Source organism: Mytilus edulis, chromosome 8, assembly GCF_963676685.1.
Source record: "Mytilus edulis chromosome 8, xbMytEdul2.2, whole genome shotgun sequence".
In the NCBI taxonomy this organism is placed as follows: domain Eukaryota; kingdom Metazoa; phylum Mollusca; class Bivalvia; order Mytilida; family Mytilidae; genus Mytilus; species Mytilus edulis.
Genome location: NC_092351.1, coordinates 17,592,137 through 17,616,472, shown reverse-complemented (window position 1 = coordinate 17,616,472; position 24,336 = coordinate 17,592,137). Strand labels below are relative to the sequence as shown.

Genomic DNA, 24,336 nt, shown 5'->3' with positions numbered 1-24,336 from the left:
GCAATAAAAAGTGTTTATACAAACATTTAAAGACAATAATTTTCAGTGGTTATTTGTCTGAATTAGCATAGTGTGCAACTGTCACCAAGATATTTTTTACGACCTTAAAATATTTTTTTGGATCGTATAATGGTATGATGTCGTCGTCTGCGTGTCCGAAGACACATTGGTTTCCGGACAATAACTTTAGTTAATATGAATGGATCTCTTTGAAATTTTATAAGAAGGTCCAATACCACAAAAGGAAGGTTGGGATTGATTTTGGGGATGGTCATAACCGTTTAGGAATTAGGGGCCCAAAAGGGGCCCAAAAGAAGCATTTTTCTACTTTCAGGATAATAACTTGTGTATAAGTATTTCAATTGCTCTGAAATTGTTGCACAATGTTTAATACCACATGGTGCCAACAGTTTAGGAATTAAGGGCCAAAAAGGTGCCAAAAACAAGCATTTTTGTAGTTTCTGGACAATAACTTGTATGAAGAGTATGGATCTATCTGACATTGTACCACAAGGTTCCATATCACAAAAGGAAGGCTAAGATTGAGTTTGGGGGTTATTGCCCCATTCATGCAGGAATTAGGGGCCAAAAAAGGGCCAAAAACGAGCATATATCTAGTTTCCAGATAATAACTTGTGTTTAAGTATATGGATCTCTCTGAAATTGTACTACAAGGTTCCATACTATAAATGAAAGGCAGGGATAGAGTGTGGGGTAATTGCTCCAAGGGGGATTCAAATTTTTTTTGGTGGGTTCCAATTTGTTTTTAACCCTTTCCTCCATTTTTTTTTTTTTTGCATTCTTGATTTGCATAGGATTTTTTTAATAAAATGCTGAACATATGCTTTAAAGTATTAAGGCATTGTGAAAAACAACTATTTCATCAAATAAATTTAAGTCGGTTATTCCTATGATATTCCTTTTTATATTGGATACAAATTTTATCAAGTCAACTGCAGACACTTTGTAGTCCTAGTGTTTCAGCTGAGGTACTACACAGGCGTCAAAAGGCGTCATTATGGAGTAAGGGGGGTGGCGTCAAAAGGCGTCATTATGGAGGAAAGGGTTAACTTAAGGGGTTCCTATTTTAAAATTATATTTTTTTATAGAAAGTTTCAAGAAGAAATCTTTAATTGCACAGTATTGCGCAATAGATTTGTAAGATCTTGATTTTTTTTGTGTGTCCGAAACCTATTTTATGTCAAAAATTTGATAACAATCCAAATTCAGACAGTATCAAGCTTGAATATTGTGTCCAAATTTGGCCCAATTGTGGTCGTATCAGGCAGCACTCACCGAAACATTTTATTTACATGTGAATAGCCTTTTGGGCGACCCTTTTAACTCAATCCAATGGGAAATAGTGTTATGTGACTGATGAAATTGATGTTTCTTTTTCTTTTTCTTTTTTTAGGTGCATCCAATTAAATTGTCAACCTGTAATTTGCATGGAACTAACACTAGAGCAGGAATAACAGCTAGAGTAGAACACATTTCATTGACCCAGTTTATTTCATCTTCTGCTTTAAAACATGACAGTAGCCAATTAGATTTATGGTTTGAGTCAGGTGGTCTAACCATTGGACCAATAGATGGAGAGGCAGCTATGGCATTACCTAACCCTGACTTCCACAAAATACAGGATAACTTTCTCAAAATTCATGACAAAAAGACAAGGAGATTGTGGTTTCTGTGGCCACCAGAAGAAATTAAAGTTTTGCCGTTAGTAATAGGAAAATGTGGCTGCCTTGGTGGGTGTGCATTTTTCGGAAACAATAGAACAGGCATTGGATTTTTCAATTCTAAAAAATGTAAAGAAAGACCATTTTCTGCTGTGTTAAAAGTGTCCCCTGCTGGACAGGATCCTGGATTTGGTCAGAGTTTGCTATTTAAAGACAAATTAGTGTTTGAGGTATCACTTACAAATGGAATAGAAGGAGCATCACCTTCAAAAGGAAATGGATTTAAATTCACAAGAGGTTATATGAGTAATGTAACAACCCCAGAATCTGGAACAAACATTACAATCATTGGCGAAAAGTCCTCATTAAGCCAATCTTTGAAGGTTCCAAAGGAAAGTCTGTTTCAAGAAAGTCCGGGAAAAATTCAATCTCAGATATCTATTGGGGATGCTTATTTAAAATCAGCAGCAAGTGATTCTATTCTTGAAACTAAACCTTCTCTATCTTCTAACATTAGCAGTAAGTCTCCTGAAGATATATCATCAAGTTCTCCTTCTGACAGTAAAAGTTTGTCATCAAGAAAAGAAAGTTTGGAAAATTTTAGTAAAAGAGATTCCTCAGGAAATCGAAGAGTAGGATTAGCAGATAGTCTAACAACATTGAAATCTATCAACAGAAAATCAGGTTCTGATCTGGACGATTTTAAGATGTCAGAAAGGAGTTTCTCAAAGTCGTCTTTGTCAACTCCTAAAGTTTTAAGGCAAGGTATGGGTAGTAAAGTACAATCAGAAATGTCTATAGAAAGTGAACGTTATTATTCCGCTGATGAAGATATGGAAATTTCACAACCTGATATATGTGATAATGGTATTTCATTTCTCTCTACTGACAACATGAGTTTAGACGGAACTTTAAAAAGACATGATTCCACTGTAAATGATCAGACCGTTATACAATTAGATACAATTAAAAGGAATAAAAAACCTATTGAGCGACAGTCAAGCTCAGAAAGTTCTGGCTCTACATTATCTTATGAATCTGCAACAACAGAGCCAAATGATGCCGATAGTTTTTCAGGGGTACCTGAAAATTTCCTAGTCGATCTTCATGGGCAAGTGCAAAAGCCGATAAGTGAATCTCCTGTATTAATGTCATGTTATTCTAGTCACCTGACTCACTATCAGTGCAATGATTGGTCACAGGCGACACCAGAAATGAGCTACAACAAGACAAATATAGCAGATCAATCAACGTACTCATTATCTTCTGTCGGCCAATCAGTGCAGTATGTACATAGTCCAGCTTGTGTTCCTAGGTTTGTCAAGACTCGACAGGGCTTTTCACCAAGTCTAATGAAAACAAGAGAGGAGTACAGAACAGAAGAGAGAGATGAAGATGAGGTTGATGATGTCAATGAATCTCAAGATAATGCAGACAGTTCTATTCTGGAAGGTAAACGTTATAAACAATTTAAGCTTTTAGTTTAAGCTGAAAAAATATAAATCAATGGCTTACAGATGTAGATTTTATTGGTAAAAAGACACATTGATATATGATGATAATGTGAAAAGAAATGCATATAAAGTGGAAGGAATTATTAACTCATGTAACAACTTGTATATACATTTGTAAATAGAAGGGTAAACAAAACAATAAACAGAAACTAAAACTTGGTAAAAATAGGAAATTTTGTGAGTCTAATTGTTCGCATTTTCAATGAAGACATTTTACCACAAAATTCACCCTACACAAACTTATATGTTTTTCAAAATTGCAAAATATTATAAATTATTTAAAATGTATATGTTTATGTTTATAGAAGATCCAGATAACAGCTTACCTGAGAATGCATCTATTACCACCGCAGTGGTTAAAGTAAGAGGCTCTATGAATGTCATGTTAACACCATTATTTCTAGAGTCTTTCCAAAGGTATGATTCAATGATTTCAAATTCTATAGATCATGAGATGTGATGTTAAAATCCTGGTTTTTGCATCTGTTTTCCTCAGTTTTAACATCTCTTGGACCACTGTTTCCTAAGTCTTTAAATAGCATGATTTAATTAGTTACAGGTATTATTAATGTCCCTACTTTTCTAAGTTCGTGAAAATATATGTGATATTTGCTTCTGGATGTGAAGCCATGGTCATTCAATCTTAAAAAAAAAGACAAAAGTGTACATTTACAGCTCACATATATCACCAAAAAAGTAAACTAAAAGATCATTTATGTTAAAGTAAGAAAGTAAGTAAAAGAGACAGCAACCCTTATTTCTGTCCTTACATTTCATTTCATTTCAACACTTTTTATATATCAATAATGCATAGGGGAAATATTATGAATTAAACATTGCTTTTGCAATGCTTGTGAACTGGATGTTTATATTCATTATATTGACCATTGTTTTTTTCATTAGAAAATAATTCAAATTATAAAAGTTCATGTTATTCAATATATTTTTAGCCAAACAGTGTTCATAAATAACATTATACTATTTTAAACTTCAAACAGATACAGTGAAGCCGTGATTCCAACACTGACAGCTCTTCACCCATCTTCTATAATAGATGGCTTACACAGTCAATGTGTAGATAGCCTGAAAAGACAGAATCGACTGAAGAAGGTGAAAGAGAAGTCTGATAGTGAGGTTACAAAGATGCCAGAGAGACAATTTAGTACCGAGAGCAGACGTAGCAGTGGGGAAATGAAAACAAAGAGTATACAGGCTCTGTTTACATTATCAAAGGTTGGTATGTTCAAAATAGGGTATGCTTCTTCTTCCAGAGACCCTGGTATTCAACTGTAGAAAACACCTATTTATGGTTTCGTTGTAGCATCCTTCCTGATGTCTAGTTAACCAGTCTCTCTCCAGAAGATAGTTTAAACATATTTATTTATCATTATACAAAAATACACTATAATAATAGGATTCTGTACATAACTTATATTAATCTGTTTCTTTTAAATACCAAGTACAATTAACTATAAACATAGCATGCAATTTTACAATGATATGAAACAAGAATAAACAAGTGACTACATAACAAAGAAAGATGAGATTGCTTGTATACTTTATGTTTTGATTGGTGCTTAAAATTCAGCTTAGTATGTTTAAAGTACAAAACTGAATTCAAATAAACACCTTTTCATTCTTGATATTCACGTAATATTTTCTGCTGGACCTTAAACAGGTTCGTGTTTTCATGAGTATTTAGATTTTTCTGTAGTATTCAATGTAACTTGTTGCCAACATGTTAATGCAACAATACATAGATATCAATTTTGCTTTGCTAGCTGTGTGTTTTGTTAAGTAAAGTAGCCATTATATAATTTACCATTTTCTCTCATTTGCATATATCTTATTTTTTTTAATTTCAGATTAACATATGTGTTTTACAGTCAGGTATGGTTGAAGAAGTGATAGCTTTCTCTGCTATGGAAAGTATCCGTGATTTGACATGTTTCTCACTGTTAGCTGTATGTTTTGACAATATCAATTGTCAGTTATTGTCAAACAGTCATTCTGTTAAAACCATGCAGGAGAAACCTAATCCTGGTGGTGTACCTATAAAGACTTCACCAAAGAAACAGAATGTGAAAAGAATGGATTCCAGTAACTTTGATAAGTCTCAAGAAGATCTTGTGACAGAAGTTTGTCGAGAGGAAGACGTTGGAACACTTCATATTTCTAAAGTACACATCCAGTTACAGAGACTGCTGAAAAATAGTAATTACTCTGATCAAGTCTTGTTAACAGCTATACCCGATCACAAGTCTAAGGTTTTGTTTGAATTTGACAAGGAACTTAGTAAACCATTAGCATTTGCATTTCCAGCTTCCCCTAGGCAAAGGGGGGAGAGGCCTTCAACCTCTACTCCATCACCGAAGGTTGTACGTAGAAATTCAAGTAGAGAAAGTCGTCGTAGTATGAGTCGCCAGGCAAGTAGAGATACTGACAGTCATGGTGGAACTTTACCAAAATTGTTTCGACAAAGCAGTATTGAGGAAGAATCACTTGATGGTTCGCCATATGATGGAAAATCAAGAAAGGTTCCGAGTAGAGAACACAGTTTTAAATCTGGCAAGTCTGCTTTAGGATTCATAATGTTTGAATGTGGATTAGAAAATATTGACGTTAAAGCAGTTAGGAGGTTAGGATTTTCTGAAAATGTTGATGAACAGTTTACACAAAAAATGGAAAAAGTGGCCAAAAAGTTATCAAACATTCAGACATCGACTAGATTAGAATTAGAACGTGAATTAGGGAAGTCAGAGGAAGAGCCAAATCTATCATCCAGCAAACACGGTAGAGGAAATAAGAAAGACAGTGATTCAGTACATTCCTGGGACTCCAGGGTATCTCTACCCTCAAGTTCCTCATCTTTAATGTCATTTACAGAATATGAGGCTTTTAAAGGGGATGCGTCTAGTGGTATGCTAGAAATAAAGACAATTTGGTTTAATTTTGCTGCACCACCGCCAATTTCTATCAAGAGGAAAGTGGATTTCACAAAGTAAGAAATCACTGTAATGGAAAAATTGTTTTATATCTTTTCGTATTGCTATTATTTGGAACTTACAATACATGAATATGTGAATAAAATTATGGTATATGTCTATGAGACAGCAACCTATCAAAGCATTCAAATCAAAAATAGGATTAGATGTTTTGGACAAAAATTATGTTCTTCAGTTGAAAAAAATCCTAAAAACCAAATAAATTCTTTTACAAAAATATTCTCAATACTCAGTGTTTAAAAGTTACGATTTGTAGAAAGACATTTGAGAAATTGTGTTAAATTCTGCTTCTGTATGATTTCAGACATGACTGGAATCTATTGAGTACAGGTACACCCGCTATCAATGCCTGGATGAATCCTTTGGACAGACTGATATGTTCAGTCAAACATATGATGCTAACTCTAACACATCGTACTAGTTCTGTTATGGCCTGTATCATGACTGATGGGCTGGAGGAATCCAGTGTCCACTTTCCTAGCAAGGTTTGTTTATTTCATGTATTCTGAAAAATGTCTATATTGAAACTATGAATACATATGAAAGCTTTTCCTTTCATTTCAATCAGAAAAAATAAACATTGATGCTATAGTATAGGTAGAGTGGGGTGCTCATTTTCGCCGTTTAAGGATTTTGAGGTGTAAAAACTTCAAAGGATGGCTGAAATGGAAGAAATGTACCTGTAAATTATATTTTTATAACAAATATAATATTTTTTTAAACTGAGACAAAATTGCGGCTCCTACTGAAAATGACCGAAAAACGGACAACAATTTTCGGGGAATTTCCTGATTAAAAAACACGATTTCAAAGAAGTATTTCTAAGTAAATATTTGACTGAATGCCCTAATTTTAAATTCTTTATACCTTTGAAATGTCTGCTATTCATCTATAATGCAATTGATTTGATAAAAATTGTTAAAAGCTGCGGTTATTTGGTTTTAAATAGATAAGTAAAAAAGGCGAATATGTGTCCCCCATTGACAAAACATCCGGAAATTTCAAACACCCTTTAATCTAACTTTTCAGATGATTTTCTTAAAACAAACTGGTTTTCAAGCTTAAGTATATTTTGCATTTGAAGTTATCTTCATATAGAAATATCAGTATACTTCAAAAACATTTAGACCTGAACATAAACTGTAGAAAACATGGAAAGATGTGGCTAAAATGAGCACCCCACTCTAACTCTTTTCTCTGTTATACACTTAATAAGAAGGGGAAGTTTTTTATAATGAGGTTTATAGAAAAAAACTTTTAGAAATGTGTTTCATAGTATGATGATTTGGTGCAATACAGTTTCATATCTAAATCTTTGAAAGTTTCATTTTTATAATCTCCTCTTTAAATACCGGTACATTCCCAATGTGAACAAATGTTGGAAAGAATAATGTTTGACCTATTTTAATATAAAAATATTAAAATGTGAAATATAAAACATGGCCCCCATTTGCCATTCTTTACTTGATTATAATAGTACTGCAACTGACATCGAAAAAGACGCTTAGTTAACGAGTTTAATGGTCTGGAATAGCACATGCCTGCAAATTGTTTTAAATGATAGAATAATATCTATATTTTAATTTCCGTCGGGTCGTAAAAAGTTTCTATGGTCACATTTTTGTATTTTATCCCTTTAATGGGGGTACCCCTCAATTTACGGTTTTGGATAGTTACCTTAAAATCCAAAAATATATTTTTTGGTTAAATTTCCCGCTATTTTCGTAAATATTTTCTATGCACATATCATCAAGGATCACCGGAATGATTAAGACATAAATATAATACCATCTCCAAGTAAAACTTTCAAACTTAAAGTTGGCTGATTTTTTAGATAGAAATTTAACGCGTTTTTCTTTGAAAACGAGAAAACATATGATTCAAAAACAGTATTTAACATTTGAGAGGACAAAACATATTATTGCGATACTGCATGCAAATTTTGTTGGGCAAATTCCAAACAATTTTGTCAAAAACTCAAAAATAAAAACATCATTTGTACCTTTTTTAATTACGGAAATTTCCTATCCGTCAATCAGCTCCACCATTTATTTTTTCCTTCACAATCAATTTGATAGTTTCGATGTGATTATGTAGATTTTGTAGGAGAAGTTAATCTATTTTTGAGTGATTTGAATATATATAGTAGTTCTTTCGTGTATTTTCTGTAAAAAAGTTATATTTTTGTTAATAAAATTTTGACTTTATATAAAAGTTAACCAAATCCTTCGGATAAGAGTTTTTTCCGGATAATAACTATAGTTGACATTGTGTGAAAATACATTGTATGTCAATGTTTAACCTCAGAGCAATTAATATGCATGCAAGTAGTCGGGGGAAAAGTACTATTGAAGTTTCGCAGAGATTTGGTGTGTGACAAGGTGATGCTAAAACCAACTTCTCTTGATATTCTGCTTTCCGTGGGCGAATCATTAGTGATGATATGAGACTTGCACCAGAAGGCAAACTTGGTGTGCATCTTTAAATTAGATTGATTGATTGTTGGTTGATTAACGTCCAGTGGCAAATATTTCATGCATGTTCAGGATGAGAACAAGTTAACAATAAAAACAATAGGTAGGTTTTGTCATAATAGAGGCCATTCGGGATAATGATCGGGAAAATTTAGACTGCCAATGGAAAATGATGGTATATTGGATTGGGACAGAAATTGTCCATTGCAACATGCCACCTACGGACCCCTCAAAGAGTTGATGCAAGGGTTTTTAACGTGCAAAGAACGTGACATTCCCTTTACATGAGGCATCGGATTTAACGTCCCCATTCTGACCGGACGTGACTGCGAACTTGATACATCCCGCACAGCCAAACGGACGCCCCACTTCGTTTTACTGCTGGTCGGGGGAAGACCAAGTGACCATATTTCGTTTCTCCAGTCACCCTTTGGCAACTTTAAATTAGAAACATCAGAAATCCATATATGTGATCAAACTAATCGACATGTATCCTCACAACCTGACACTTTTATACGATCTCGCGCTCAGTTTCTTCTTTGTAGTTTGGATTATGAAAACAGGGTTTTTGTGTAAAAGAAAAACCTTTAAAAAAAACAGAAAACTACGCATAACCAAGTACTTATTGAAGTCAACACCTGTGCAATTAAGTAAAACAGTTACTGAAAAATTAGAATTTGAACTTGCTGTCAGTTCATTAATAACGATTGTTAGTGATGTGATGTGTTCTTCCATAAGAAAAAGCCTTTCTCATGTAGCACATCCTCTATATATACCGATCAATTTTATCCAAGATTGTCTCTGATGCTTACCAAACTGCCAAACTCCAGAACTAACTAGATATTGTGACACCTTACAATTCAGACACAGTGGGGCCAAGGGATATGAAATATAGAGTTTAGCTCTGAACTCAATTTACGGGATGCCATATCTGCTGCAGGAAAATTGAAGTCTATGTTAAGACTTTCAGAATTACACCAAGGTGTGTCTGAAAATATCAAGGATACATTAAAAGAAGAACAATTACTTCACCCCGCCACCAGTGCTCTTATGAGCTATGTCCTCGTTTTGGTATTTCTATGGAAATGATGCCCGCATAGCTTGTTAATAGATATAGGAAGATGTGATATGAGTGCTAATGCTACCATTAAAGGTCACGGTCCGGTCTTCAACACGGAGCCTAGGCTAAAAAATTCATTTGTTAGTTAATTGATGAAAAATAACACAAAGGTGCTTCTGAACCCTATATTGTCCCTAAAGATAACAAAAATTCGTAAACATATGGCTATTACAAAATCAATCGTTTCTGTACCAACATTCGCCCCATTACATTTGGGATTGACAGTGCAGATACATCATGCATATGCATATGGGAATATGGGTCACGAACATTGATCGAAACTTTGTACTCACATTTCTTTTGTGTTTCCTATGCAAAGGTAAGACTATATCTGACGAGTTTGACCGAATCATGATGGTATTTACGCTCCAGATAGCATTTGTACTCAAAAACTGTGTTTGCTTTGAACAAACTCTGTTCTGCGCCTAACTTGTTCTTATAAAAAAGGGACCTCGCATTCACCTCGGGTGACTATAGTATATTTTGTGTTATAACTGCTCTGTCCAGACTTTGCAAAAACACAATATGTATTAATCTATAACTAGCTACTAATTTTCACAAAATACACAACCTTTAAGATGCAAAATTAAAAACACTGTTTCAGCGCTTGAATTTTGTTTTTTTCAAAGATAGAAAAAATATTGAAATGATTTGATAAAGTGGTGTTTTAAACTTTAGAAAATAATTCTGTAATATACTATAGTGAAATACTATACACAATATGAAAGTTTATGGATGTGAAAAGGTCAAGGCCACTTCTTCTTTTGTTATGTCTTAAATGGAAAAAAATCAGAAGGTTCCAAATCAACGCCATTTTGTAATGGCAGCTCTTCATATAAGTAGTCAAATTTGTCGTTTTAACATCGTTTATAGCATATGCTTATGATTGAATCGTTTTTGTAGCATTCTATTGAATAAATATCAGAATATTTCTCCTTTTTGTCCTTGTGGTTGAAATATTGATATTTTTAGGTCTGACCTTTGACCTCAATTTCACAAAATTGTGACCACTCTGGAATTTTACGACCCAACTTTTCTTATTGTACACGTTTTCCTCTTTCCATCGATATATAATTTAGGTGTGTGTTCTTCCGGACCATTAAAGTTTTAAAAAATGAACTCTGGTTGCAGTACTATAATGGGTCTATTTTGAAAATACATTGCTAGGTAAAAACTATATGTAAATGTTGAAGCACATTAAAGGGAGTTGGACCTAATGCATTGCTATATTGGAGCGTAGCTAGGTTCAGTTAAGTAAGCCATGTAGACTAGTTTTATTGAAAAACAAATATACAATTAATCATACATCTTCAAAAGATTTTGTCTTAAAATTTTTTTTTTTTTTTTCAGAGCAAGTACTACAAAATGACTCCATTAGCCAGAATACTAGTAGAGGAACCTTCATGTCAGCTGTTTACAGTTCTCAGAAAATACCTGTATAAAGTGGGCACCAAACCTGTAGAAAGAGCTGTTCAAGCAGACACTCTTCCTCAACTGATAACAATCCAAAAAGGAATACTTGCTTTGACACGACAGTGGAAAAATGTATTGTACATGCCACAACTGTCAGAAATGGATTTCAAATCTCAGAAAACTGTACGTCCCTACACAGTTAAATTTGCCTTGCCACTAGGTGATGATGAAAATAGTGATGACGATGAATGTGGGGATAACATGAGTGAGGAAAACTTTGATGTTGTAGATGAAAGAGTATCATTATTGACAGGAGACGACGGGTCAATACATAAATCTGGGTCAATTTCAAGTTTTCATGTCAGAGGAAAGAAAGACCATGAAGGGTCATCTTCCATGCCCTCAGTACAATACAAAAAATTAAAATCCTATTTACAAGGAGGACTTTCTCAAAACTCAGGAGCCAACGAATCTCCAGATAGACAGGTGACAGGAAGTAGTGCCACACCAAACCCGCTACTAGCCCCTCACCAATCACTTCATCGTAATGACAGTAATTATAGTTTTCATTCTGCGGCTGCTAGTTTGACAAGTATGGACAAAAGTGACATGACTCCTCCAGCTACTCCGATGAAGACAGAGTTTTCTAAATCAATTTTAAAGAACAATGCCAATGTTGACAAAACACAAGACTTATATCAATGGATGGCAAAGCAGGAAGAATTTGATTTTGATGACTCACATTTATTCAAAAGACAAGATTCTCTTTTAGGTGCTTTTGGAAGTGCTTGGAGTCAGGATGACAGCAGACTAGATTTAAGTGATGAACAATTCTCTAAAGCAACATCTATTATGCAGCTGGCAGATGCTAGAAGTTTGTTCAAACCCTTCCTTCAGAGCATAGGATTACATGTTGAAGGAGTTCGCCCAACTGCAATGATGAAGAAATTTGGTGGAAGTCTTTCCTTGCAAGGGCAGCTTGAAACTATAAAGATTCAGATTGTAAGCTCTGAGAGATATCATCGAAGGAAAGAAAAATCAAAGAAAAGAAAATTGATTGATTTTAATGCTGTGCCTGCATTTTTATGTGAAGGCTTTCTAGCTCACATTGCTATGAAAGATGTAGTTGATTTTGAAAATAAAGAATCAGGAGGAAGTGACGATAAAAGCAATGGAAAACCTCCGCTTAACTTTGCTATGCATAAATTGGAAGCAAAACCAACAACGTTACAAGTCAATTTCATGATGAACTGTGATTCAGTTACTCAGCATGTTGATATGCCACTATTGAGACTTGTGCATCAATTTGTTACAATGGCAGACAATATCAAAGACACAAAGAAAGAACTTAAACACAGTCACTCGAATCTCGAATGGGTTAAAACACACAGGAAACAGGATTCTAAAGGTTCAACTTCCAGTGCAGATACTCAACATTCTGATATTTCTCATTCAGGACTAGCTAGTCCTCCATCAGTTGAAAATCTGTCTAAAATGAAGGATTCTACTTCCTCTAGTGAATCTGGTCCTGGCCAAATCACTATTGAAATTCCACCTTCTCATAGAAAAACATCTGCATTGGCTTGTCTTCCTTTGAACTTTCAAAGACCTGAACAGAAAAGGCCAGACAAACATATGACATTATCTTTAAAGAGGACAAATATTTTTCAAACCAAAAAGACATCAAAGTCAGACCCTATACCAATTCCTAATGTACAAAGCAAATCATCTGAATTGTTGACACCTCCCCAGTCTTTGAATTACAGTGATTCTGTTACAATTGACATGGAAGACACATCTTCACCAATCGTGGCTGAAAAGACAATAGTGGACGAAATCAAAGAATCCACTCCTAAATGCTGGAGGACATTATATCATCTGTTAGAATTATATTCCACAATGCCTGAAACTAAGACTATACTTGGACGCAGGCCTACTGTTGCTAAACTGCTACCAGTAATAGTTGAGGAACCAGAGGGTGGGTCCAGAGAACGTGTTGGAGGGTCTAGAGAGCCTGTTGCAGGGAATACTGGCACTCTGTCAGGCAGTACAAAATTAAAAAATAAATCTAAACAGGATATAAATGACATTGAAGAGAAGGAGATAGGAGGAACTGGGGAGGGTACCAGTAAAAAGCCTCCACATCCTGCATTCAGTAGAACCAGTTTTAGACAAAGTAAGTAAAATCATAAATTAATAATGTCCTGTCATATGCCACATTCAGTCTGAAAGATTATTGGAGGATTGTTGTCCATTAAATACCCTATTTAGCACTTAGCATGTTGATATGAAATCTTTTTACACTAGACAGACATTCTTGGATGTTGTTTTTGTTGTGATAGTTGTAGTTATGCCTTATGGGTCTTATTTCTCCACTGCTGTGTGCTTATTTGAGGAAAAACACATACAGATTTAAAGCCAATATAACTTTGTAAGGATTCAAATTCTTGAATGGCACCCACCTGCATTTAAAGCAACATGTATTGAGTATTTTTTTTATCTCAGTACAATATAAAGATATTTGAATTAAAAGGACACATATGGAACAAAATTTATTCTACTCTCAAGATTTACCACAGTTGCATGAATACAGATAAAGCAATACACAATTATATTATTTAATGATTTGTATTTTATTAGGTATATATGTTGGAGAGAGTATAACCTTGGTTGTGTTTGGTATTGCTAAAGTGGAGAGAGTCAGAATGCAGGCATTGTTAAGTGGTCTCAAACTTGAAGCTGAAATGAAAAGTGTACATGCTAGTGGATCATATAAAGAAAAAGCAAAAGGTTTGATGATTTTCACAGTTTGTTTAGAATCAAGAAGAAATGGAAGTCTGTAAAACTTTTCACACAACATATTCTCAACCATTGCTGAAACATTCTTAAGCTCTAGCTGTCTTTTGTGATGCCAGGTAACTGTCTTATTAACTTTTACTCACATCTCCCTTTATTTCAAATTTCAAGCTTTTCAATATTATATCTGAAGAGAAAAGTAGACTATCATAAGAAATGGTGGACATTCTCAGACACCTGAAGGTCAAATGCCAAAATTTTACGAGGCTTTTTGATAACTCAAAAAGATTTACGGGATGATCAGTCATTTTCTTATAATTGAAAAATTATTAAAAAAAACATGGGAAAAGGGGTTTGACATGTTGTAAATTAGATGGTTTAACAAAATCAACATGTTTCACTTCATAGATCAAGTTGCATCAGAAAATGATATGCAGCTAATTCTTAAGGCTTGTCTTATAAAGATCTTTGTTAAAAATGGATAAGTTACTTCTGAAGAGTTTAGGAGCTTAAGATTATTTTTACCAGAAGTTTTTTTGTGTGAAATGAGTCACAAAACCTGAATATAATATTGTAAAGAAAGATTTTTTTAGCATTTTTTTTATTTAGAATCTAGAAAAATCTGCAAAAACTGAATCAATCTTAACATTTGAGCAGTTTTGTTTAGTTTTTGTGGATTATGATTTGTCATAATATATATCAAGTAAGTTGTTTTGTAGGTTTTCTACACAGGAAAACATCTGAGTCTTCAGTCACAGCTCACATAGGAAACACCAATATAGTTTTACTGGAAGGTCTACCGCCTGACATTAAGTAAGTATGGGATCTCAGATTTTTATGCAACCTGATATCAGATTTTTATGCAACCTTAAAAATTCAATTCTGTTTGTAATATGTTGTGGGTTTCTTTATCTGGTTGTTATCTTATAATGTCAAACACACTTGGTTATACCTTTTGTTTAAGTAGAACTGTCTCTTGGAAATTAAAACGTTATCTTCTTTGCTATTCATGTATGATAAAACGAAATTGTCATGATAAAAACTCTTTGCCCAATTTTGTTTTTGAACTTTGGTATGAAAATTAAAAAATTACAGCCATAATTTTCAATTTTTTTTTTAACTTTGGTATGTAAATTAAAAATTACAGCCATAATTTTTCAAATTTTTCAAATATTTATTCATTTTTACGCATACAAATGTTTACTATTTGAATCTTGTGATATTTCAGGACAGTGGTGACAGTAAGAATAGACCGGTCCCTTGGATTACATACCACCATTCTGAGGAGAGCAAAAGAACATAACTCTGCCATGGTATCTATAGGGGCCATACATGTAGACATACCTCAACATCCTGTAGTATTACATGGTATGGTCACAAGGAGTTCTAGGGAACTGTCAACCACACTCCAGGAATTTAGAAGGCCTATGTCTAGAGCAGGGCAAGTATTTACATTAAAGCTTTTGTGGTTAAGTGCATGATTCAAATGACCCATGTAGTGCCATTCTGTATTATAACAGTGACTTTATTTATCTATTATACTTCAGAAAAGAAATTTAAAATGTTATACTTTCCCATTTTATGACTGCAAATTATAAAGCATGCCTATAAGGATGAAAATGTTAATCACATTACAGGATGTACTAGAACTTTTACATAAAAGTTCAGAACTTATTTTTTTATAAATGTGTTAAATAAATCATTTTGATATTTTTCAGGCGTGTGTTAGAAACCATGTATGAAAGTGGTATTCCTGAAAACCAACAAAAAGCAGAGAAACAGAAAAGCACAACGAAACCAGTAAAAAGAGAGTCAACCAACAAGCCAACTTTCTTACACATTCATATTAAGGCTATATTACAGGGTATTACTGTTGGTGCATCTTTGCTACCTTCTCTAAAGGCACAATACAAGGTAAAAGAAATATCAAAGATTTGTATTTATCATTGAACTATTGTTCAGTATTTTTCATTCATATATAGCCTGCACATGCACAAAGAAATTGTTGTAAACCAACTTATTTTGTAACTTTCGTGAGAAGGAAAAGCAAAAATATGCTAAATTAAATACAATTCTCTATACTAAACTGTTGTAGTTTGAACAATTCTCTTATGTTTTTCAAGTTTTTTTTTTGTTTTTTTTTACATCATACGACTTACGTAGAGGTTTTATATGATACAGCGCCACCTTCTTATTACTAAACCTCAGATTTCACACAGGTACTTTATAATTACCGGACACAATAAAATTAGGTGACTGAAAAAAAATTCCAGATGCCATTTTACAACTGTGGTATCACAGATAGTAACTAAAGGGGTCTTGCCGCTGAGACTATAATTGGATAAAATCATATGACTTTAGTACAGAACTCTGCAAGCCATTAATACATGCTAATTAGTCGTTGTTATTCCTTTTAAATATTACTTCCATGGACAGATCAACTTTCCTACAAAAGGTTTCGATAGTTCTGTTTGATTGTGAGTACAGTACTTTAAAACTTAATGATATTTTGTTATTTTTCAGACAAACTCAATTACTGTTAGTGGTATAGCAGGAAAGAAAGCTCATTTCACACTGGATCTACCGAGTCATGCTCTTAGTTTTAAATCTAAGGTAATATAGAAATCAAGTATCCTAGTGGTTATAAACTTTGATTGTTGACAAAAAACAAATTATTATTTTTAGTAATTCATGTGTCAGCTTAGATTTTCAGATTATTTGATATATTTTTTAATTAACATTTAGTCATACACAATAGAGTACTTCTTACCTTTCAAGCTTATGTTAAGGTTAAATGATGTCAGAAAATACTAGTTTATTTGTTCAAGCTTTGGACATTATTTACAAGCAATGTGGATAAAAGATAAATGTTAAGTTTTTGTGATACTTGTTATTAAAATTGGATCTTAAAGAATTTCAGTATAAATTCAATGCTAATCAGTACTGCAGGTGACATCTTTAGTTTTAAAATTGTTATTTGAATTAAGAAATATTGATATCAAAAGAAATTTGCAAAATAGGATTCACATTGTATTTGCATAAGCTGTCTCAGGTTAAGTGCAAAATTAATGAGAAACAGAATATTTGCTCCAATATAGATGATAGACTTTTAAAATAGCCAGAACAGTTTTCATACATCAATTTTATAGCTTATTGTAAATTGTTGAATATATGGTATGGTTACATTGTATCAACTTCTGGGGTTAGAAAATTATTTTGTTATTTATTATCGAAGTTTAATTCAATACAGCAACTGAAGAGAAAGTTTGGGAAGGTAGATTATTGAATTTTATATCTATTTAAGAGAATGGTCCTTATATTACACAGTAAAAATTATGAATTGATGCAAATACACAATCTATCATTCCATTAAAAATCATACTAATCTCTTACAACTAAAATCATTCAAGTGTTCAAAAGAATATCGTATTTTGCGATTAAAATAGCTGTGTTAAACCTCAAATACTGTGAATTCATTGATTGAAGGGTACCTTTTTTTGTGGATTTCAGGGGAAAACATGAACTACAATTTTGAGTGTTCAAAGAAGCATATATTTTTTGTAGGTTTGTAAGCCCACTTCAGCCGATCCATGATATAAAATATCCGTAAAAATATAAATTTTGGTTAATCCACAAAAATTGGTTCCCACAAATCAATTGAATCCACAGTATATATATGTTGACATCACCAGAATCTAGCTGTTTCACACAAGTTTATTTTAAATGTCTAAATAAATCTAGAAAAAATTCAAATTGTTCTGATCAGATGCAAGAAAAGAATTCACATTTGAATGATTTTTGAGGAAATATTCGGTTTTTAAGCTTTGATTTGCAAATTCTTTTCAAGTTTGGCAAGTATAATTATTATTATTTTTCACATTTCTTTTACATGTAATAGATATGCAATTTCAATTTAAAACATGCTAATTAATCATACTTCATTGCATATTGTACATTTCTCAAATATTATGAAAGATCATCATATATACATTGTAAAATTTGCATTTGTATACACATATTCCCTATTTCAATTATTAGTAGATGCACACAATATTTCTTACTCTTCCTTGCTCTTATGACGACAGGCTTGCTCATGAACACACAAATATTCTTGAATTTCTTCAGTGGTGAATCAGTAAAACAAGAGGTATAAACATGGGATTTTGATTCAATGTAAATGAATTCATGACTTTAAATCTGAATAAAACAACAGTGTTTTATTACCTAATTTTATATGAATGTTTTAAAAACTGTTGCATCAAAATATTACATGATAGCAAGGGAAGGCACTTTTTTTTATATGACCACCTAGAGGCAATTTGAACATTTCAATTATATTTTTAGTTAAAAAAAAAAGGTATGTGCCACCTACATGTAGAGATTTTGCAATGCATTCCATACTTCTATGTATAATTTTATGGAACAGCCCTTAAAATAATAAATTCTATGTTTTAAAAGGAAAATGATGCAATTCATGATTTCACATGCTTTATTTATAGTTTTCTGGTGTCTTTTGACAGAGAAAGTATGCCTACCAGCATTGTTATTACTCATCTGAAGATATCATGATACCCATTGTATTAATTTTATGAGAAATATAGATCCATAACTGCAGCAAATGTCTTACAGTATATCTCCACTCCAGACAGTTAAATTTTACTATATATAAAGCCAGAGGCTTGCTGAGCTTTTTGAATAATTAAATTTTTAACTGTTGAGAGTGGATAAATATTGTAATACACAAGTTATAGTGGTGGAATCTATTTCTCTTTCCTTTTCAAACAATTTCAGAAAGTTGTGTTCTTTATATGTGATGATATCAGGCATGATTGCCTTTTTTCAAGACGTCACAATAGGAAATTGAGAAGAAATCAAGAAATTTAATGTCATAATTAACTTTCACTAAATATTTTTGTCACACTGCTCAAGAAATGTGGAAATAGCACAAAAATTAGAGAAAGTATTTTTAATTATGGAAATAAAAAAGGAATATGATAAAGTTCTAATTGAATAGATACACTGGCAACTTGCATGATATGATTTCTTAACACATGGTTTTATATTCCAGCTGACTTTCAGATGAATAGAAGAAAATAATCTCAATCTAGATTTGTACACCTGTATTATGTTAATAAATACTTATTGACAAAACTTTCCAGATCCCTCTTGTTGCCTTCAAAAATATTTCGGCCATTGAAATGGCCCGATTGGACAAATGTTCTTATGCATACAATGACTGATAATTTTATATCGTTATTTTTAGGTGATGACAACCGAGACTTCAATACCATCATCAGCTAGTATAGACTTGCCACCAATTCATATGTATGCTGACTATCGTAGTTACAACTCTAACACGGGTACCAGTGAGTCGTTGACTGATGGTTTGGTATGGAGGGAGGGTAGTTATCTAAATGGTGTAGCTGAAGTAGGAATGTTAGAACACAGCCTTTCCACAGATCTACTTAACCATCTTGTATTTGTACAGAAGGTTTTCATGAAGGTATGAGTCATTTGTGTTTACACCTCTTACAGCTGAAGGGTTTTATTTATGCATTTTTTTCCTTTGATTATTTGTTTTCTATTTAAAATTCATGCAAAAACTCTGTCAATTCACAATTGATGCTATGAAAATGTTGTGCAAGCACAGACAATGTATCACAAATTTTAAATCTATGATTTCACATTGTTTTCTGTCAGTTTTGTATTTTAAGCTCAGACTCTATCAAATTGTGATTTGATGTTACAAATAGCTGTTTACTGGCTCTGCTAAGGCGTCACCGGTAAACTTAATTTCAAATCACCAATTGATGCTGTCCAAGCTTAAAATACAATACAGTTATCTCGTTATTATCAATCTGGCATATTGATGATGTCCAGTAATGATACATGTATGAGTCTATTTATATTGTGAATTTACAAACAACACTTTTATATAACACTTTGATTTTTATAAAGTTGGGGAGAGGGGTCATATTGGAATTACATAAGTTACAGAGCTTCCAGTCAATCTATATGGTTTCTTCTTGTAAGACAACAGTTTGAGCAGAATTTGTTTGTTTGTTTCAGGAAGTTAATGAGTTGGTACAGAAAGTGTCAGGATCTGACCAGCCTGTACCATTATGGGTGGATGAAATAGAACCTGACCCTACATCACAACCAGTCTTATATTCCTTACTCTTCAGATTTAAGGTATGTTTAGTTTCATAGAGGTGAACCTAGTGTTATAGATAATTAAGTTTTGTGTATATGAATATATTACAATGTAATTAGATATAGGAAGATGTGGTATGAGTGCCAATGAGACAACTCTCCATCCAAGTCACAATTTGTAATAGTAAACCATTATAGGTCAAAGTACAACCTTCAACATGGAGCCTTGGCTCACACTGAACATCAAGCTGTAAAGGAACCCAAAAATTACTAGTGTAAAGCCATTAAAACAGGAAAACCAATGGTCTAATCTATATATAAAAAACAAGAAACAAGAAACACTTATAAACCACACTACCAAATGACAACCACAGAACATCAGGATCCTGACTTAGGACACATGCAATCAATGCAGCGGATTAAAATGTTTAAATAGGTACCTACCTTCATTCTTACCTGTAACAACAGTGTAACATCACAACATAGAACGACACACTATATCAATTGAAATGGCTTAAATCAATCAAAATACATTTACACAAACAAATACACATACACTGAATGAATAAATTTGATCTATGACACAATATAAATACAAAATCAATAAAATAAGGGGTGAGATGTTAAACAATATATACAGACAACCATTACATTCGAATAAATCACCAACAACATCTTTGTATGTCTCAATCTTAAGCATTTATATCAAGGACTCAATTAAGGAGAATATTTTTCTACAAATATTTATTGCTAATATTTTGTTAGTAACTTGTTTGCTATCATGTATCTACTTTTTATTTCTTACTACAAAAAAATGTATATAATGAGACATGCATATCTTAAAACATATAAAATATTCTTTTTTAATTTTTGGGTTTATTCCTAAATGCTTTGTACAGTTATAGTTTCTTTTATCTGTACACCTTTGAAAAACCCAAGATGTCATCCGAAACATACAATATCAGTACAAATGATCAACATAATCCTGATTTGGTACTTGTATCAGTTAAGTAAATCTCACATATTTTACATTAATAGGGTATACAGATAACAGCTACCACACCTACATCTAGTGCAGTGAGACTTGAGACAGGGTCTGTTGATCTAGAGATCTCTAACAGAGTACAGATGGCCAAGAGTGAAGACAGTCCTAGTATACCTACTACTTCTAACAACCAGAAAATGTTTATCAAGGCTCAGGTCGATCTAAATGTAGCCCTGGGACAGTTACTGAAGGTAAATTAAAACAAAATTGTAGCCACTAAATTGAATATGAAATAAAGATAAGTGGTACTATTGCAAATGAGTCATCTTCATAATAGTGTCAAATAAATCACATTTAAGCAACTATATGGCACCATGCAGCATTCAACAATGAGTAAAACACATACTGTGAAATCTATTGTAAAAGGCCCCAACATGATTTAATGTGAAACAATTTATAACAAAACTAAAAAGGAAAAACAAATATGACAGAGGGCAAGCAATGTCAACCAATGTCATCAATCACTGAATTATAGGCTCCTGACTTAAGACAGGCACATATAGATTGTAGCCAAGTTATACAGTTATACATGCTTGTAAATGATCAACACTCCACTAACCTGCAACAACACAACATAAGAACCAATGTAGAAGTCTTGACTCATCAATTCTGCACGAAGCACCAAAAAAAAAACCAACAACAACAAATGAAAGTCATAGTTATAAAACATTTACTTCTCTCTATATTGGGGATTAATTTGTGTTCACCAATTTCATTTTCTTTTATTCTTTTGAAACTTTGTAGAATACTTAATCAAGTTATACAACCATTACCCAGGCAAGATGGTTGCACAATGAGTAAAACATGCTGTATGTAATTTTATAATTTATGCATTATAGATCAGATAAATAAGTGTACTGCATGAACATGGTTCAGTGAGTAGTTTCAACAAAAGTTAAAAAGTCAACAGTATCACTAAAGTAATTATTTTAGATAAGAAATGTACATGTTAGATGGTATTGATGATAAGTTATTTTCTTACTTATTTCAGAATGCTTTATTTGAAGAAGCTGAACCTGAGTTCCAAACCATGGCATTTTTCAAGACAAAAATAGCAATTAGAAATGCTCTTCAGGTAAATATTCTATATATATAAATTAGAAACAAGTTTACTTTGACAAAAAAAATTTCTATTATTAAGCTTTCAAAATTGTATTTGTGTGCTATATTAATACTTTAGAAAATATGACAAGAGTGAAAAAAAAATGTTTTGTAAGATGGGAGGGACACTGTCTGTTTTAAAACAGTCACAATTTAGATTTTGGAAAAACTTGTTTTAAATCATCCAAAAAAGATATGTTGTATACTATATATAAAAAAAAAGGAGATATAATTTGTATTTTATGTGTCATTTATGATCCAGAAAATTATTTATTTTGTATTTTGTCCAGATTAAATTCTGGTAAAATGTGATGAGTGTTGTGTACTATCCAGAGAAATAATTTGTGTTTGTATATTTCCAGGATGAGATGATACCAGGAGTATCAGCAGACCAGGAAGCTCTATTGATTACACTAACCAGACCTATAATACTCATTCAACCTTTAGCCTTTGACAAAGGTAACACAACTTTCTTGAAACAGTTATTTGTTTTCTGTGAAGATCATAAGACCATCATTTGCCTTCTGTAAATTCAGAAATTATTGTGAGGTATTTGTTAATGTGGATAATGCCATTGGGGAGTACTGCAATAAGAATTCACCTTCTGATATCCAATATTTGATATATATATATATCTGTATGCAGGTTTCTAAAAGCTTAATAATACATTTACTCTAAACACTTCATGGATTTCAACAGTGTTAGAGATTTATAGATTGTTGTTGATCATCTCAACGAGATTAATTTCCTCACTCGGGCCGGGACGGCGAAAATAAGAAAAGCAATCGAGTTGAGATGACCAATGATAATCTGTTTATTGCTATTTTACCTATGACGAAGTTGTCAAATTCATGTCAATTTCAATTTCATTAGCAATGCCACTTGTCTCCTTAGTTTCAAGCGATAATTTTCCATCAAGCGAGTAGCATGATATGAAAAATTATCACAAAAAAAGATCAAAGAAAAAATGCAACAAAATAGCGATAATAATATGTATTGTATGACATTAAAAATTAGTTATTTAATTAATTAATTTCAGCTGTACTTGTATGGTTAAACTACAAAAATGCCTATGAATACTGGACTGAACAAAGAATGGCATTGAATACTGAAGTAAGTGAGGATTATCTGTTGATCGACATAAGAAGATGTGGTATGAGTGCCAATGAGACATCTCTCCATCCAAGTCACAAATTATAAAAATAAACCATTATAGGTCAAAGTACAGTCTTCAACACGGAGCCTTGGCTAACACCGAACAACAAGCTATAAAGGGCCCCAAAATTACTAGTGTAAAACCATTCAAACGGGAAAACCAATGGTCTAATCTACATAAAACAAACGAGAAACTAATGAACCACATAAAAAAACGACAACCACTGAACAACAGGTTCCTGACTAAGGACAGGTGCAAAAAAATGCAGCGAGTTTAAACGTTTTAATAGGTGCTATAAACCTCCACCCTACCCTGAAACCATGGTCTAACATCACAACAGAGAAAGACAAATAATATACTGGTACTAACAATCAGAACTAGTTGTAAGACTTTTTGTGAAGCACAGGCCAATAGAAAATATTGAAATATTTTAAAATGCTTGTAAAACAAAAATTCCACCATCTTCCTGCAGTCATGTGTGTCATTTTTGATATAACATTTATTTTCCCTACAGGTTCAGACTGCTACAAGACAAGTGATTGGTCGGATTCCACAGTTTAACACCACAGCGCCATCTACCTTCAGTACACTTTATCTACAGGTTACAGTAGATGATATGGGAATATGTGTACCTGTAGAGAGTGTACAAAGTCAGGTAATAGTTTGGTTCTTGGACAGATAAGATATAATTAAACTCATCATAGATACCAGGATGAAAATTTTGTACGCCAGACCTTTTTCTTTTATAAAATACTCTTCAGAGTTTCTCTAATAAAAAATGTTAATAAGGCCAAATAAAGTACAAAGTTGAAGAGCATTGAGGAACCAAACATTCTAAAGGTTTTGTCAAATTTAGCTAAGGTAATCTGTTCCTGTG

At 32.8% G+C, this 24,336-nt stretch overlaps 1 protein-coding gene across 2 annotated transcripts in view; it reads left to right on the top strand.

Annotated features, from left to right (window-relative positions):
• The window catches only part of LOC139484966 (bridge-like lipid transfer protein family member 1), an 84,102-nt gene that overhangs the window by 21,808 nt on the left and 37,958 nt on the right, over nucleotides 1–24,336 (top strand). The window contains exons 19-37 of one of the 2 annotated variants that reach the window (XM_071269035.1): nucleotides 1,415–3,134; nucleotides 3,502–3,613; nucleotides 4,195–4,429; nucleotides 5,062–6,197; nucleotides 6,506–6,686; nucleotides 11,146–13,384; nucleotides 13,849–13,998; nucleotides 14,724–14,817; nucleotides 15,233–15,445; nucleotides 15,723–15,918; nucleotides 16,528–16,617; nucleotides 17,255–17,278; nucleotides 19,268–19,507; nucleotides 20,074–20,196; nucleotides 21,196–21,393; nucleotides 22,194–22,277; nucleotides 22,666–22,762; nucleotides 23,343–23,416; nucleotides 23,974–24,114. In XM_071269035.1, coding sequence (XP_071125136.1) covers nucleotides 1,415–3,134; nucleotides 3,502–3,613; nucleotides 4,195–4,429; nucleotides 5,062–6,197; nucleotides 6,506–6,686; nucleotides 11,146–13,384; nucleotides 13,849–13,998; nucleotides 14,724–14,817; nucleotides 15,233–15,445; nucleotides 15,723–15,918; nucleotides 16,528–16,617; nucleotides 17,255–17,278; nucleotides 19,268–19,507; nucleotides 20,074–20,196; nucleotides 21,196–21,393; nucleotides 22,194–22,277; nucleotides 22,666–22,762; nucleotides 23,343–23,416; nucleotides 23,974–24,114 — 7,347 coding nt within the window. The remainder of the gene's footprint in view (nucleotides 1–1,414; nucleotides 3,135–3,501; nucleotides 3,614–4,194; nucleotides 4,430–5,061; nucleotides 6,198–6,505; nucleotides 6,687–11,145; nucleotides 13,385–13,848; nucleotides 13,999–14,723; nucleotides 14,818–15,232; nucleotides 15,446–15,722; nucleotides 15,919–16,527; nucleotides 16,618–17,254; nucleotides 17,279–19,267; nucleotides 19,508–20,073; nucleotides 20,197–21,195; nucleotides 21,394–22,193; nucleotides 22,278–22,665; nucleotides 22,763–23,342; nucleotides 23,417–23,973; nucleotides 24,115–24,336) is intronic. The other variant, XM_071269036.1, reaches the window with a different exon arrangement.